Source organism: Hemitrygon akajei, chromosome 12 (assembly GCF_048418815.1).
Source record: "Hemitrygon akajei chromosome 12, sHemAka1.3, whole genome shotgun sequence".
NCBI classification, from domain to species: Eukaryota; Metazoa; Chordata; class Chondrichthyes; order Myliobatiformes; family Dasyatidae; genus Hemitrygon; species Hemitrygon akajei.
The window spans coordinates 105,159,780-105,178,109 of NC_133135.1; the positions used below are offsets into that span (position 1 = coordinate 105,159,780).

Consider the following 18,330-nt stretch of genomic DNA (forward strand, 5'->3'; position numbering starts at 1 on the left):
TTCTATCATCCATGAACCTGTGTAAGTAACTCTTAAATAGAAGCAGAATCAGGCCATTTGGCCCATCAAGTCTGCTCCACCTTTTCAACACGACTGATCCATTTTCCCTCAGCCCCAATCTCTTGCCTTCTCCCCATATCCCTTCATACACTAATTAATCAAGAATCTAAAAAACCCTCTGCTTTCAAGAACCTTGGCCTCCACAGCCGCCTGTGGCAACGAACTCCACAGAGTCACCACTCTCTGGCTGAAGAAAGAACTTGTCTCCTTTCTAAAAGAACAGCCCTCTATTCTGAGGTTGCACCCTCCAGTCCTAGACTCCCCCACTAGAGGAAACATCCTCTCCATGTCCACTCTATTGAGGCTTTTCAACATTTGATAGCTTTCAATGAGGTCGAATGTCTGTAAAGTATCTGGTCTTACAGCGGTGTGTAAAAAAAAAACACTACCTCTGACATTCCCCCCGTACTTTCCTCCCCTCCCCTTCTATTGCCTTTTCAAAGATTCAAAGAACATTTATTATCAAAGTACGTATGCAGTATACAACCCTGAGGTTCGTCTTCCCTACGGAAAGCCACGAAACAAAGACAGACCCTGGAACCCACAGAAAATATCAATCCCCCTCCCCCACGTGCGCAAAAATATCATGCAAATGCCAACAAAGAGGAGCAAACAACACAATATAAAGTACAAAACTGAAAGAGTTCCAGGCGTATCTGTTCAGCTCAGAAACCAGACACACCACATAAATTGAACTAAAGGGTCCAATCCACAAAGAGTGTCAATTAAACCTCGCCCAGGACCCAGAACCCTGGCGCAATCCTCCGGCCGCCGTGGGTGAGAGACTGTCACACACAGGAAACTTCCTCCAGCAGCAGCGAGTGAGAGGCTGGTAAATATCCCCTCGCCTTAATGATTTCAAATCTTCCTCAGCATTAGATCGGCAAGAAATGGAATCGATCATTTCTGCCCTGGGGAGAAGCCTCTGGCTGCCCACTCTATCTATCCCTCTTATCATCTTTGTACGCCTCTCACCCTCCTTCGCTGACCGAAGGCAGCTCGGGCTCCTTTGGAAGTTGACTGGCACAGGCAGCAGTTTGCTGTCCTTCAGTCATTATCCTGAAGAAAGTTAAGTCAGCTGTGGGGTGTTTAGTTCCTTACTTTGGGCCACGTCTCCCTCTTCACAAAACAGCCTTGCTAAAACTGGTTTCATGACTTGGCTCGGGAGTGTGAACATAGATCACCAGTGTGCACCCTGTACTGTGACCGGAACTCGGCTCCCGAGTACGGACGTAGATCCCTGTACAGGCAGTCCCTGGGTTACGTACGAGTTCCGTTCCTGAGTCCGTCTTTAAGTCGGATTCGGAACAAGTCCATCCAGTATCATTTAGCGTCAGTTCGTCAAACGTTTGTCTTAGTATATAGTACATATTTTACCTTTCTATGCATATAAAACACTTAAGAAACGTATGTATTCCAAGAATTAAACCACTGCGTTGCTTAGTACTAATTGTAGCTTTCATCGGGGCAGGGCATTTCACATGCTCCATTATTCTCACTTTACCCGTTATCCTTTAAAATTGTTCCGATCGTTGACCGACTGTAGCCTAACGCTTTTCCAATGCCCCATGGTGTTTCACCTCTTTCCAAACGCTTTATTATTTCCACTTTATTTTCAATCACGATCGCTTCCCGTCAATGGAACAGAAACACTACGGGTGGCGGGTCCCAAGCTGCACCGGCTCCCGAGGTCCGCTGGGTCCTAAGGACCACCGCACTAAGACAGGCCAAATGGGGGCTGTGCTGGGTTTGGGTATTTGATCCTCCACAATATTCCACGTGGGTATTTAAACTGGAGGAGCAGTGGTTTTTTTTTTATGAGGTCGAGTTGCGAGCTCGATATTAACCTGGCACGGATGGTACAGGAGTCCCTGGATCGACATCAACCCGGCACGGGAGCGGACTGTCACTGGATCAAACCTCCGTTCTCGAGCCCGGCGCTGATCTCACTGCGCTACCATCCAACCGGAACGGAGTCAGGGTGAATCTTACCAAGAAAAATTTAAGCCAGATACAAAGTTAAACACTCAACACAGTGTCAACGGCAAAGACTTAAAATGGTGGACGGCGTCTCCTTCCTCGGTTCGTAAGTACGAGTTGTCCGTAAGTCGGACGTTCGTAACTCGGGGACTGCCTGTACTCTGCATCCGGTACAGTGACCAGGACTCGGCTCCCGAGTGTGGACATAGATCACCGCACTGTGCATCCTGTACTGTGACCGTAGATCCCTGTACTCTGCATCCGGTACAGTGACCGGGACTCGGCTCCCGAGTGTCGACGTAGATCCCTACACGTGTGATCATGAAGTTGGACACACAGCTTCTGGAGCCTGGACACAAAGCTTTGGCCTGTGCATCCATTGACACAAGACTATGGGACAAAGTTGACTCTGATTTTGGACAGAGATCTCTAGCCCATGCAGCCAGTACTCTGTAATCACAATGCCTCACTTCGCTCTGACTAAGGGAGAAAATAAACACAGGAATCCAAAAATTAGAGAGTGGCCTTACTCATTGGTGGGGTTGGAGTGAAAGGGTTGGCAGACTCGCTGGTTACAATGTTCCTCATTCGCTTTGTTCCAACACTGTGACGATCTGTAACTCCTGAAATATCCATCACCTGCAGAGAAAAACATTTACATTAAGGGCAGCAAGCTAACGTAGCGATCAATGTAACACTACATGTGGCCCCCGTTTCTCCAATGTTTGCTTTACGACAGCTCGCTGTTACGAAAGACCTGCATTACTACCTGTTTTTGCTAACCAAAGAGGATTTTCACTTTTATGAAAAAAGACGCCAGCTTTATACGTGTCTTTACCCTGAGAAAGAGTACCATGACCACAAAGACTTGTGCGGGCAGTTGTGTGGTGCACGTGCCGATTTTTTTTCTCCAAATCGATTTTGGCTCGCTGTCTTCCTGATTTTGATAAGTGAAACTACACTGTACATACAATATTTCTACTTTATATAGGCTGTACATTTATCATATCATTCCTGCTTTCACTATATGTTCGTGTTATTTTAGGTTTTATGTGTTACTTGGTTTGATTTGGTAGGTCATTTTTTTGGGTCTGGGAACGCTCAAAAGTTTTTCCCATATAAATTAATGGTAATTGCTTCTTCGCTTTACGACATTCCGGATTACAAACGGCTTCATAGGAACGCTCTACCTTCGGATAGCGGGGGGAACCAGCATCCGGCATTCAGCTCCCCACTGCCTGTAAGAAGTTTGTACATTCTCCTCTGTGACCGCAAAGCTTTCCTCCAGGGGCTCCAATTTCCTCCCAAAGGCTACAGGTTACGGTTAGTAAGTTGTGGGCATGCTATGTTGGCGCAAGAAGTGTGGCGACACCCATGGGCTGCCCCCAGGACGTCCTCAGACTGTGTTGGTCATTGGCACAGATGATGTATGTTTCAATGTATGCGAGTACATCACAATTAAGTCTACTTAGCCATTCGTCCATTTACCAACCAGCTACCAATCACGCGAGGAAGCTATAATCAAAACACATCGGCTCCAAGCGTAAATGAAAGAGATTCTGTAGATGTTGGAAATCCAGAGCACCGCACAAATTGCTGGAGGAACTCAGCAGGTCAGGAAACAAAAAGTGAAACTTCCTGGTCAGCAAACATTTTAAATCCAATTCTCATTCCTGATCTGACATGTTGGTCCATGGCCTCCTCTTGCTCCATGAAGAGGCCACCCCAAGGGTGGAGGAGTCACATTCTGTTTGGGTAGCCTCCAAACTGATGGCATGAATATCGATTTCTCCTTCCCTCTTCCTCTATTCCCCACTCTGGCCTTTCACCTCTTCTCATCTGCCTATCACCTCCCTGGATCCCCTCCTCCTTCCCCAGCTCCAGTGGTCCACTCTCCTCTCCTATCAGATTCCTTCCTCTCCAGCCCTTTACCTTACCCACCCAGCTGGCCTCACCTTCTAGCTATCCTCGTTCTCCCTCCCCCCGCCTTTTTATTCTGGCATCCTCCCCCTTCCTTTCCAGTCCTGAGGAAGTGTCTCCGTCTGAAATGTCAACTGTTTACTCTTTCCATAGACGCTGCCCGACCCGCTGAGTTCCTCCAGCATTTTGTGTGTGTTACTCTGTCCATAGACGCTGCCCGACCCGCTGAGTTCCTCCAGCATTTTGTGTGTGTTACTCTGTCCATAGACACTGTCTGACCTGCTGAGTTCCTCCAGCATTTTGTGTGTGTTACTCTGTCCATAGACACTGTCTGACCTGCTGAGTTCCTCCAGCGTTGTGTGTGTGTTACTCTGTCCATAGACACTGTCTGACCTGCTGAGTTCCTCCAGCGTTGTGTGTGTTACTCTGTCCATAGACACTGTCTGACCTGCTGAGTTCCTCCAGCATTTTGTGTGTGTTACTCTGACCATAGACACTGTCTGACCTGCTGAGTTCCTCCAGCATTTTGTGTGTGTTACTCTGACCATAGACACTGTCTGACCTGCTGAGTTCCTCCAGCATTTTGTGTGTGTTACTCTGTCCATAGACACTGTCTGACCTGCTGAGTTCCTCCAGCATTTTGTGTGTGTTACTCTGTCCGTAGACACTGTCTGACCTGCTGAGTTCCTCCAGCATTGTGTGTGTTACTCTGTCCATAGACACTGTCTGACCTGCTGAGTTCCTCCAGCATTGTGTGTGCGTGTAGAGCTTCAGATCCAAATATGTTGCACTGAGATGGTGGTGAGGGTGTGGAACGAGCTGTCAGCAGAGGTGGTGGATGCAGGTTAGATTCCAACGTTTAATAGTAGGATCATGGATGGGAGGGGTATGGAGGGCTATGGTCAGGGTGCAGGTCGATGGGATAGGCAGAGTAGCAGTTCAGCATGGACTAGATGGGCCAAAAGGCCTGATTCTGTGCTGTTCCACCCACAAGCAGCTGAGCAACACCATCAACTGACATTCCAACCGGCTACGTCGGGAGACCATCAGCCAAAGTGGCAGAAGCCGGCAGCATCTGCGGAAAGAGAAACGGTCGACGTTTCTGGTCTGTGACGCTCCTGCAGAGCTGACCGGATGGATCCCAAGTAGAACCAGAGACCTGAACAAGGCTGTTCCTTGTTCCAGACACTTGCTGAGTTTTTCCCCGCATCAGCTGACGTAGGGTCCCGGCCCGAAATGTCGACTGTTTATTCATTTCCATAGATGCTGCCTGACCTGCTGAGTTCCTCCGGCAGTTTGCGTGTGTGTTAATCTACTGGGCACCTCACTAGCCAATTAAAATCAGTCAAAGTCGAAGGAAATTTATTATCGAAGTGCCTATTGTATATGTCACCATTTACTACCCTGGGATTCATTTTCTTGCAGGTATTCACACGATTATGTACTGCTCACGTAGTCACTAACGAACTAACCAAGTAGCTTGGTACCCAGCTGATCTGGGATGTGTTGATAATTCAAACTACATTTATTATCAAAGTACGTATGCAGTCTACAACCCTGAGATCTGTCTTCCCACAGACAACCTCAAAACAAAGAAACACCATGGAACCCATTCAAATAAAAACCATCAACCCCCCCCCCCACACCAAGCACAAATTGCATAAAACAGCAAAAAAAAAATTAGCTCAAAACACAAAATTGAAAGAGTCCAGGTGTATTTCAGTTCAGCAGGCTGCCCCGATTCAAAGTCACCCAAAGTAGCAACAAAAACGTGGAACTTCAGAGTCCAATGCAGTCCCTACCAGCGAATTCTTGTGCTTGCGTTTCAGGCTGCAGAACCTGAAGTTCTGGAGTTCTTGCTGCTTCTGGTCTCCTGTGAAACTCTTCTCACTGAATGATCTGCTGTGTGGAGAAACAATCGACACATTTACAACCTCAAGGGCACTCACTCCCCCTGCACAAACAGCAAATACCCTTGGACTTGATCAGCAATAAAGTGACCTGTTCCCTGCCGGGTCAGATGGAACTAGATTTAACTAACAGGAAAGTAATGAATACCAAAGTTGGGATGTTATGTTGAAGTTGATCACAAGATCAAGTTTCTGTAGGGACTTTAGGAGTTGTGATATTATTTTGAAGTTGTGTAAGACATTGGTGAGGGCTAATTTGGAGTATGGTGTGCGGTTTTGGTCACCTACCTACAGGAAGGATATCAATAAGACTGAAAGAGTGCAGAAAAAATGCACAAGGATATTGCCAGGACCTGTGTTATTGGGAACGGTTGAGTAGGTTAAGACTATTCCCTGGAATGTAGGAGAAAGAGGGGAGATTTGATAGAGGTATACAAAATTATGAGAGGTATAATTCATTATGTACCTTGAATATGAAATGGGCAATCATGGTCTTTCCATGACCATGACTGTTCTTGGCAAAATTTTCTACAGAATTGGTTTGCCAGTGTCTTTACAAGACCCCATCCATTATCAATGAGATTGTCAGAGAGATTGTCTGCCTGGTGTCAGTGGTCACATAACCAGGACTTGTGATCTGCACCGGCTGTTCGTACAATCGTCCACCACCTGCTCCCATGGCTTCACGTGACCCTGAGCGGGGGCTAAGCAGGTGCTACTCCTTGCCCAAGGGTGACCTGCATGCCAGCAGAGGGTAGGAGTGCCTTACACCTCCTTTGGTAGGGACATATCTCCACCCCACCACCTGTATTATCACTGGCATACATAATGAAATTTGTTGTTTTGCAGCAGTAGTACAATTCAAAAATTAAGAAATTAACTGATAAAAATATTACTATAAGTTACAACAGAACAGTGCAGGCCCTTTGGCCCACAATATCGTGCTGACTCTTTAATGTACACCAGGAACGATCTAACCCTTTCCTCCTCCATAACCCTCCATTTTTCTATTATCCATGTGCCTATCTAGGAGTTTCTTAAATGTTCCTAATGCATCTGCTAGCACCACCCCAGTAGTGCATTCCACACACCCATCACTCTCTGTGTAAAAACATTTACATCTTGCATCCTCTCTAGACATTCCTCCAATCACCTTAAAATTGTGCCCCCTTGTATGGGTGGTGGGGTGGAGAGACATCAAAGCACTCCACCCCTCCGCTAGCCTGCAGGTCACCCTTGGGCGAGGTGAAGCACCTGCTAAGCCCCTCCCACCCCGAGCAGGGCCACGTGAAGCCATGGGGGCAGGTGGTGGATGGTCGTATGAGCAGCTGGTTCACATCATAAGTCCTGGTTATGTGACCACTGACACCAGGCAGACAATCGCTGAAGAGTATTGATAATGGCTGGGGGTCACCCGTCTTGTAAAGACACTGCCCAGAAGAAGGCAATTAAAAACCACTTCTGTAGAAAATTTTGCTAAAAACTATTATGGTCATGGAAAGACCAGGATCACCCACGTCATACGACACGGCACAGAATGAATGAACAAACCTTGTATTAGCCATTTTCACACTGGGAGAAAGTCTCTGGCTGTCTAGTCGATCTACACCTCTATCAAGTCACCTCTCATCCTCCTTCACTCCAAAGAGAAAAGCCCTAATTTATTCAACCATTGTCATAAGACATGCTCTCTAATCCAGGCAGCATTCTAGTAAATCCTCTCTGCACCCTCTTTAAAGCTTCCACATCCTTCCTGTAACAAGGTGACCAGAACTGAATACAATATTCCAGGTGTGGTCTAACCAGGGTTTTATAGAGCTGCATCGTTATCCTGCAGCTCTTGAACTCAATCCCCTGAATGACGAAGGCCATCTTCTGGAGAGCTCCTTTGAGGTCCCAGCAGCAAGGTTTTAGTGTCAAACAGACCTTTCAGCAGAAACTATCCTCATAACTGTTACAGTAATAAGACAATTTACCAGTAAGCCTCATACCTGTCCTTGGATGGCGAGCGCTGGCTGCTCTCACTCTCTGTGCCTCCAGCATCCAATTGGTTAGTGGTCTCGAACCCCACTCCAGCCTTTGGTGTTGCTGCATCCTGCCCAGTACCGAGCGACTCAGAGGCTCCCGTCTCCACAGGACTGGCAGTGTCCTGGGGCTGGAATATCGCACGGAGGGCTTTCTCCACCGTCGGAGTAAATCCCGGCCCTCCGAACACAAGGGGTTGGTTGCTGGGGCCGTACGCCTGGATCTTGCCCTGACTAGGGCTGACGCTGCACTGCTGTGAGACGACGGGGTCTCCTGCCGCACCAAGGACTTCAGGCTGCGCTGGTTGCGAGCTGCTCAACACTTTAGGTTGCGTGCTCTTGCAGTCGGTCAGCAGTTTGGCCAGACCTCGACTGTCCTGCCGTTTGTTGGCACTCTTGTTGGACTCTGTCTCTGGGTGATCATTAGGGCAGACCAGACCCTCTGTTCCTTCTGTCAAAGACTCAAAGCTGTTCAGCTGGAAGTCTTCTTCCATGGAGATGTATGGTGCCAACATCTCCAGGTCCATGTCCTGCAACTTCTGCAAACACCAAACACCAGATTATTAAAAAAAAATAGAGCCATCCTCTGGCTAAAGAAATTCCTCATCTCTGTTCTAAAGGGACATCTTTCTACTCTTGAGTCGGTGCCCTCTGGTCCTCGACTCCCCCAGTATAGGAAACATCCTTTCCGCACCCACTCTTTCCAGGCCTTTCAATATTGGATAGGTTTCAATGAGATTCCCCCTCTTACTTGAACTCCATAAAACGCTCCCCATAGGTTAACCCTTTCACTCTCACGTGCCTCCTCTGGGCTTTCTCTAATGCCAGCACAATCTTTCTTAGATAAGGGGCCCAAAACCATCCAAGTGCAGTCTGTCCAATATCGTATAAAGTCTTAGCATCACATTCTTGCTGTTGTATTCCAGGCAGCTTTGATATTCACTCTGCCTCTTGATATTCAATCAGCCAATCTTCTATCCACCCCAATATTTTTCCTGTAATAGCATGGGGTCTAATCTTGGTTTATATGATGAATAAAACTAATCTTTATCCCATTTATCTGCCAACACAGATGCCTTGTGCAGGAAGGCACAGAGTCGACTGTACTTCCTAAGAAGGTTGGCGTCATTCAATGTCTGTAGTGAGATGCTGAAGATGTTCTATAGGTCAGTTGTGGGGAGCGCCCTCTTCTTTGTGGTGGCGTGTTGGGGAGGAAGCATTAAGAAGAGGGACGCCTCATGTCTTAATAAGCTGGTAAGGAAGGCGGGCTCTGTCGTGGGCAAAGTACTGGAGAGTTTAACATCGGTAGCTGAGCGAAGGGCGCTGAGTAGGCTACGGTCAATTATGGATAACTCTGAACATCCTCTACATAGCACCATCCAGAGACAGAGAAGCAGTTTCAGCGACAGGTTACTATCAATGCAATGCTCCTCAGACAGGATGAAGACGTCAATACTCCCCAATGCCATTAGGCTTTACAATTCTACTGCCAGGACTTAAGAACTTTTTAAAAGCTATTATCAATTCTTTTTGAGATAGTGATTTAGATGCATATCATATTTTTTACTGAGTTAAGTATTGTATGTAATTAGCTTTGCTACAACAAGTGTATGGGACATTGGAAAAAAAGTTGAATTTCCCCATGGGGATGAATAAAGTATCTATCTATCATTGCTTGGATCTCGTACGCAAGCCGATCTTCGGTTGAATACTAGCTCAAGTGTGTGACCCTGCGTCATCTTCTACGCAAGGGCTGTCCTGTGTCCCCTCCCCTCTCCACTGGTAGCTCGGGTTGGCTGCACGTTTGTGGGGTTGTTCACCGAGCCCGGTGGCTAGGTTTCATCATCAGTCGAGGTGATACCGAGTGTTGTTTCTGCCGAGGCCTCATGTCTATATCGGTCCAATATCGATTGGGTGCTGTCAGGCTGGCCTCTGGTCTCTGCTGGCTGAGAGACGAACCTGTAGGACCAGGACTGACGGTGAACCGCGGACACTCAAGGAACCAACTCTCTGAACGACCAACGACCAGGGATACCGGCCAGCAGACATCACCCAGCTGTCCTGGTCAGCCGGGACCCAGTGGAGACTTGTGGCCAGCTTGACAGTCGACCAATCAGAACAATGAATTGGACCAACACGAACGTGACCACTCGCCAGAAACAACACTCCATCGTGCACTGACGACAACTGGTGACAAAACTTTTGCAGCCTCACCTCCACGCTCGGCGAAGAACCCTACAAGCAATAGTGTTTTTTTTCCCATGGAGAGTAGCGGCTGCATAGAGTCTACTGCCGGGGGTGGTGGTAGCGGCGGATTCACTGGCGATTCTTGGATGGGCACACGGACGGGAAAGGAGTGGCGGGCAGTGTGGAAGGAAACAGTTGGGTTTATTTTGGGGAAAGTTGGAGGGTTGGCATGGCTTTATGGGCCAGAAGGGAGGTGTAGGGGGTGCCTGTGCTGTGTTGTTCGGTTGTACAGCAGTTAGTGCAATGCTATAATAGCGTCAGTAACCCGGGTTCGATTCCCACCAGTTTGTATGTTCTCCCCGTGTCAGTGTAGACTTCCACAAGGTGCTCTGGTTTTCTCCCATAAGACATAACAGGTCAGTAAACTTAATGGTCAAATGGGTGTAATTGGGCTCATTGGTCAGTAGGCCCTGTTACCGTGCTGAATCTTCAAATAAAAATAAAAGTTCAAAGTAAATGTTTTGTTAAAGTACACATATGTTACCATATACAACCCTGAGATTCATTTTCTCGCAGGCATATCAATAAAACTATAGAATAACCACCATAAAAGAATCGCACCAACTTGGACGTTCAACCAGAGTGCAGCCTTCCACCCAAAATACTGCAACTGACCCTTTTCCTGGAAAGGTTCTGCTCACCGTCCTATCCTGGATTTTGAGTGAGATGCACGTTGGCGCTGTGGCCTAGTGGAGAGCCAGTATCTGACCAGAGGACCAGAGAAGGTTTGGAAAAGTCTAACAGTGGCTCAGTATTGGCCGCAATTGGTCATGGACCAATTCCGTTAAGCGAAGGGTCTGTGGGCCCCAGATTGAGAACCCCTGTGTTCAACAGTAATCATCGTCTTAGGCCCTTCCATGGTCAATATAATCCCATCTCAACAGCCATAAGAGCTCACAAGCATGTTGCTGGACTTGAGGACCCGAGTTATAGGTTAGGACTTTATTCCCTAGAACAGGGCATTCCAACCTGGGGGTCCAGGTTGCAGTTAATAGTGGCATAAAAAAGGTTGGGAACCCCTGCCTTAGAAAATAGAAGATTGAGAGGAGATTTGATAGGGGTATACAAAATTATGAAGGGTATAGATTAGGGTAAACATAAACAGACCTTTACCACTGAGGTTGGGTGGATCATGGGTTAAGGGTGAAAGGTGAAATATTTAAGGAGAACCTGAGGGGCCACTCCTTCACTCAGAGGGTAGTGAGAGTGTGGAACGAGCTGCCAGTGAAGTGATGGATGCAGGTTCAAATGAAACATTTAAGAGAAGGTTGTATAGATACATGGATGGGAGGGGTATGGAGGGTTATGGTCCAGGTGAAGGTAGATGGGCAGAAGGGTCTGTTTTTGTGCTGTAGTCTCTAGAACTCTCTCCTGGGAATTAATCCTCTGTAATGACCTAACCACCCACTCCCCCCCCCCCCCCCAATCTGATACTTACCGAGTTGGTGGTGTCACCTGACCTGGTGACCACAGTCTCCTGTCTCTCCGCCTGGGCGGATCCGTCCCGTGGCCCTGGCTCCGTACTTTGGCCACTGCTGGGTATCGGCTCCAGCCGGTGGTTGAAAATGGGTGAGAGTAATTTGCAGAGTGCGGGGCTGCAGAACTCCTCGGGCATCAAAGGCTCCTCGCCGCATTCTGAGAGCTTCCTGGTAAAGTGGAACGCGCTTGAATCCAGCCGGTCTGGACACACAAAGGGAAGGTGTAGGTAAGGGGGACAGGGGTCACCTTTAGTCCAAGTTCATCCGTAATTCAACACAGGAACAGGCCCTTCAGCCCATAAATACCTGTCTAGCCCGCTCCCATTGACCAACACTCAGTTCAAGCTCATCTTGGTTCACATATCATCCAGACTTTTAAATGTTTATTTGGCAATACTGCACAGAGCAGGGTCTTCCAGCCCTTTGAGCCATGCCACCCCAGCATCACCAACAAACTCAATTAACCCTAACCTGACCACGGAACCATTTACAATGACCAATTAACCTACGCAGTACACCTTCGGACCACGGGAGGAAAATGCGGCACCTGGAGGAAATCTACACAGTCACGGGGTGAATGTAGGAACTCCTTAAGAATGGTGCTGGCGGTTCTGTGACCACTGACACCAGGCAAACAATCTCTGAAGGGTGTTGATTGGGACCGGGGCCACCCGTCTTGTTAAGACACTGCCCAGAAGGAACCACTTCTGCAGAAAAATTTGCCAAGAACAATCTTGGCCAAGGAGACCTTGACCGCCCAGGTCATATGACACAGCACAAAGTGATGATGAGTGGCCTAATAAACCTTTCCAATAATAACTTTACAGTTTCTGCCTCTGTCTACAAGTTCTCCAGGTGCAAGTCTCTGAATACCTCAGCGACACCCTTCGCGTTGCAGGAGGCTCATGAACCCCGTGGGTGTTGATGGATGCGTCTCACTGGGAGGGTCCCCAAGCCCCACGGTACCTGTTAAATCCAGGGAGACGATGATATCGACACAGCTCTGTGCCAGCTCATCCACGCCAGTGGGATTGTCCTTCCTCTGGGCGAGCAGCTCCTGGGTTTTCCCGGGATCGACTGCGGGCTCCTGGTGACTTGTGTTCTGGTCCAGGGAGAGGATGAGTGTGTCATCTACTACCTCACTGTAGGGAGACAGGGGAAGACAGTCATTAAATATCACCCCTCCTCCTTCTTCACTCCAGAGAGAAAAGCCCTAGTTCACTCAACCTATCCTCAGAAGACACGCTCTTGAACCCAGGCAGCATCCTGGTAAATCTCCTCTACACGCTCTCTAAAGCTCCCACATCCTTCCTGTAATGAGACGACCAGAACTGAACACAATATTCCAAGTGCGGTCTAACCAGGGTTTCATAGAGCTGCAACATTACCTCATGGCTCTTGGACTCTATCCTCCAGCTAATGAAGACCAACACACCTTGCACCTTCTTGACTACCCTATCAACTTGTGTGGCAACTTTGAGGGACCAATGGACATGGACCTCAAGATCCCTCTGATCCTCCACACTACTCCGAATCCTGCCCTGTAGTCTGAAATTTTAAAGGATGTTCGGAAAACTAACTAACATTAGCATGGAGTTTAAGAGCAACCAAATATTCCACGGTGCTTCTCCGGGGGATCTCTGGGAGAAATTAAACTTTGAAGATAGGTAAGCAAGGAGTAGATTTAAGGTGAAGAAAGGTTTGAGATGTGGAGGCAAAGAGAGAGATTAGGGACAGACTTGGTTGCTGCCAGTGCTGGTGAAGTTCAGGGTGATGCCAGGCCAATGTTGGAGGGACACAGGCTACGGTACAAGTGTGAGGCACCCAATTCAAAGTCCTGGGGTCGATACCGGACACAAACATTGATGATCGGCTGGTCAAAGCTCATGGGCTGGTGTGACCAGACATCTGGGGTAGGGACACCGGACACAGCCTGTCTTGGGTTTGGAGGTGAGTGTGTGTGTGTGTGTGTGTGTGTGTGTGTGTGTGTGTGTGTGTGTGTGTGTGGGGGTGTGTGGGGGTGTGGGGGGTGTGTGGGGGTGTGGGGGGGTGTGGGGGGGTGTGGGGGGGTGTGGGGGGGTGTGGGGGTGTGCATGTAAGTGTGGGCATGTTTTGCAGAGACAATGTTGTTGGAACTCAGCAGGTCAGGCAGCATCTACGGAGAGGAATAACAGCTGATGATTTGAGCACTTTGTGCGTGTCACTCTGGATTTCTGGCATCTGCAGAATCTTATGTTTGTAAAATGAGACAGTGGTGAGATACAAACTTTAGGCTGAGGAATTTTAAAAGTTTGCCCTGACCCTACAAGTCTTCAAACTGCCCACGATGTCAGGACCTCCTTTCTCCAAGACATCTCCAGTTTCTGCTGAGAACTTACCTGAGGACGTAGTTAATGCAGACGATGCTTTCAGGCTTCAAGTTGTCCCCACTGTAGATCACAGTGGCTTGTGTCTCCAACCAAACGTACCCTCCACTCTTGGCCAGAAAGCGGTACTGACCGGAGCTGACCTGCCCCTTACTCAGCACTGTGGAAGCAAACACAAAGGACAGTTACACCCAGTCACCTGTCGGCATGTCTTGCACCACAAATGGCAAAACCCAGAGGTTTAGGGTGTGACCTTACAGATCCGTTTGTCATAAAATTATCGGATCGCCACTCAGCCATGGTATAGCAAAAGTGCATAAAAAAATTGACCAACACAAGAGATTCTGGAAATCCGGAGCAACGCACAGAAAGTACTGGAGGAACTCGGGGGCTAGGCAGAATATTGCCAAGTTTTAAGGGACTAAGTTATAGTTTCAGTGGGTAAAACCCTCCCCACCACTGAGCACATCTAAAAGGAGCACAGTTGCATAAAGCAGCATCCATCATCAGGGACCCCCACCATCCAGGACATGCTCTCTTCTCGCTGCTGCCGTCAGGAAGAAGGTGCAGCAGCCTCAGGTCTCTCACCATCAGGTTCAGAAACAGTTACTATCTATCCCTCAACCATTAAGCTCTTGAACCAAAGGGGATGACTTCACTCAACTTCACTTCAAAGTTCAAAGTAAATTATTATCAAATTACATATATGTCACCATAAACAATCTGTAAATTCATTTTCTTGTGGGCATACTCAACAGATCTATAGAATAATAACCATAACAGAATCAATGAAAGACCACCCAACTTGGGCGTTCAACCTGAGTGCAGAGACAACAAAAAGAAATAATAATAAATAAATAGTAATAAGTATTGGGAACATGAGATGAAGAGTCCCAGAAAGTGACTCTGTTGGTTATGAGAACATTTCAATGACGGGGCAAGTGACGCTGACTGAAGTTATCCCATCATTGAAATCTTCCCACAATCAACAGTTCAGTACCACTCAGGCCATGCTCTCTTCTCACTGCTGCCATCGGGCAGAAGGTACAAGAGCCTCTGGACTTGCACCACCAGGTTCAGGAAGAGTTATTGCACCTCAGCTATCAGAGAGGATAGCCACTCAGTTTCACTAACCCATCACTGAACTGTTCCCACAACCTAAGGACTCGCTTTCAAGGAGTGTTTATCTCATGTTCTCAAAATTTATTGCTTTTATTCTCACTTTGTATTTGCATAGTTTGTCGTCGTTTGCACACTGATTGTTTGTCCTGTTGGGTGCGGTCTTTCATCGATTCTATTGTGCTTCTCGGGTTTACTGCGTATGCCTGCAAGGAAATGAATCTCAGGGTTGTATATGGTGACATGTATGTACTTTGGTAACAAATTTACTCTGAACTTTGGTCAGGATGGAATGGTTAGGCTGAACGGACAGTTTCCATGCCACGTGACTCTTAGACTGTTTAACACAAGATATGGCAACTCCAATACTGGAGGCAGTGGCCTGTGCAGAACTGGTCACACGTTGAAGCAATGTTAGCCCATCGAGCTGTCATAGCTGAGGAAGAGTCTCATGCAGACATGTCACTCAACCACATGAAGGCCACAACTAGAACCTCCACCTCCAACTGCTCTGCACCTAACTGCAAGAAACTGCAGAGAGTTAGATAGATAGATAGATAGATAGATACTTTATTCATCCCCATGGGGAAATTCAACTTTTTTCCAATGTCCCATACACTTGTTGTAGCAAAACTAATTACATACAATACTTAACTCAGTAAAAAATAAGATATGCATCTAAATCACTATCTCAAAAAGCATTAATAATAGCTTTTAAAAAGTTCTTAAGTCCTGGCGGTAGAATTGTAAAGCCTAATGGCATTGGGGAGTATTGACCTCTTCATCCTGTCTGAGGAGCATTGCATCGATAGTAACCTGTCGCTGAAACTGCTTCTCTGTCTCTGGATGGTGCTATGTAGAGGATGTTCAGAGTTATCCATAATTGACCGTAGCCTACTCAGCGCCCTTCGCTCAGCTACCGATGTTAAACTCTCCAGTCCTTTGCCCACGACAGAGCCCGCCTTCCTTACCAGCTTATTAAGACGTGAGGTGTCCCTCTTCTTAATGCTTCCTCCCCAACACGCCACCACAAAGAAGAGGGCGCTCTCCACAACTGACCTATAGAACATCTTCAGCATCTCACTACAGACATTGAATGACGCCAACCTTCTTAGGAAGTACAGTCGACTCTGTGCCTTCCTGCACAAGGCATCTGTGTTGGCAGTCCAGTCTAGCTATTGGCGGACACAGCTCTGCACAGAAACAAGCCTCCCCTTCGAGGACTCTGTCTGTACCTCTGACTGCCTTAGGAAAGCAACCAGCATCATCAAAAGACCCCATCCATTCTCTCTTCCCCCTCTCCCATCGGGCAGAAGAAAAAAAAAAGCCAGAAAGCATCTACCATCAGGATCAATAGTTCTCCAGAATAATGGGATGCAGTCTTGATCTCAATCTACCTCATCATGACCTTATGGGTTAGCTGAATTCAAATCCCTTCAAGTGCCTCCCTTCTGCCAACCTCATGACTGCACCCCTCCCCCAAACCCTCCAATTCTCACTCGAGCTTTTCCCAATTTTAATCAGTGCACCAATGGAAAGTGTTCAGCTGTCCACACCTCGAACTCCCGAACCCTCCTCATCTCTTTCTCCTCCATTTAACAGGCAGCTCAATTCATCCCTCCTTGCCTGTATGCCTCAATACGTGGCTAGGCATCGGTTTGAAGATTAGCTTTATTTGTCACATGACCATTGAAACACACAGTTTGATGCTGCTCGCGTCAGTGACCGACACAGTCCGAGGATGTACTGGGGGAGCCTGCAAGTGTCATAGACATTGAGTTATAGAAAAGTACAGCACAGAAACAGGCTCTTTGGCCCATCTAGTCTGTGCCAAACCATATAAACTGCCCACTCCCACTGACCCACACCGGGACCATAACCCTCCATACCCCTACCATCCATGTACCTATCCAAACTAATTTTAAACATTGAAATCAAGCTTGCATGCACCACTTACGTAGGCAGCTCGTTCCACACTCTCACCACCCTCTGAATGAAAAAGATCCCCCTCATGTTCCCCTTAAACTTTTCACCTTTCACCCTTAACCATGAACTCTGGTTGTAGAACCACCCAAACTCAATGGGAAAAAAAAGCCTGCTTGCATTTACCCTGTCTATACCCTTCATAATTTTGTATACCTCTATTAAATCTCCTTTTCTACGCGCCAAGGAATAAAGTCCTAACCTATTCGATCTTATAACTCAGGTCCTTCAGACCCAGCAACATCCTTGTGAATTTTCTCTGTACTCTTTCAACCTTATTTACATCTTTCCTGTAGGTAGGTGACCAAAACTGAAACAATACTCCAAATTAGGCCTCACCAACATCTTCTACAACTTCAGCATAACATCCCATCTCCTGTACTCAATACTTTGATCTATGAAGACCAATGGGCCGAAAACTTTCTTTAGGCCTCTATCCACCTCTGCCACCACTTCAATGAATTATGGATCTGAGTTCCCAGATCCCTTTGTTCTACCGCATTCCTCAGCGCCCTACCACTCACCGTGTAAGACCTACCCTGTTTGGTCTTACAACTCACACTTGTCTGCATTAAATTCCATCTGCCATTGTTCAGCCCATTTTTCCAGCTGGTCCAGATCCCGCTGCAAGCCATGGTGGCCTTCCTTACCATCCACTACACCATCAATCTTGGTGACATCTACAAATTTACTGATACAGTTAACCGCATCATCATCTAGATCGTTGGTCTAGATGACAAACAACGGACCCAGCACCGATCCCTGTGGCACCCCACTAGTCACAGACCTCCAGTCGGAGAGGCAACCCTCTACTACCACTCTCTGGCTTCTCCCACAAAACTGTCAGAGGATGTGCTGGGGACAACCCGCAAGCGTTGGCACACTCCTGGCACCAACACAGCACACCCACAACTAACACTAACCCATATATATTTGGACTGTGGGAGGAAACTGGAGCACCCAGAGGAATCCGGGCAGTCACGGGAAGAATGTACGAACTCCTTCAGACAGCGGTGGGAATTGAACACCGATCAGGCTCTCTAAATCGTCAAGGGAACTACTGCACTGGCGTACCATGTTTTTATTTTGTTCAATAACACTCCCGTAAGGCAGCTCAGCTCAAAAGGCACCATACCAATGAAAATTCAGTGCTGCTGCCTGCAGAACTGTACCAGGCACCGAGTGCTGACAACCTTTGGACGGGGTGACATTCAACACTGTGCTCGATAAACAACAGCTCTGA

General features: G+C 47.6%; 1 protein-coding gene across 5 annotated transcripts in view; it reads right to left on the bottom strand.

Annotated features, from left to right (window-relative positions):
* Positions 1-18,330, bottom strand: part of LOC140737336 (hypoxia-inducible factor 1-alpha-like) — a 44,276-nt gene that overhangs the window by 12,205 nt on the left and 13,741 nt on the right. For 4 of the 5 annotated variants that reach the window (XR_012101110.1, XR_012101108.1, XR_012101109.1 and 1 more), the window contains exons 6-11: positions 13,998-14,145; positions 12,586-12,761; positions 11,580-11,821; positions 7,862-8,433; positions 5,763-5,862; positions 2,571-2,679 (exon numbers count right to left, since the gene is read on the bottom strand). Coding sequence is in view for 2 of the 5 variants with exons in the window: in XM_073063776.1 (XP_072919877.1) it covers positions 2,571-2,679; positions 5,763-5,862; positions 7,862-8,433; positions 11,580-11,821; positions 12,586-12,761; positions 13,998-14,145 (1,347 nt within the window). In the remaining 3 variants the exon portion in view is untranslated. The remainder of the gene's footprint in view (positions 1-2,570; positions 2,680-5,762; positions 5,863-7,861; positions 8,434-11,579; positions 11,822-12,585; positions 12,762-13,997; positions 14,146-18,330) is intronic. The other variant, XM_073063777.1, reaches the window with a different exon arrangement.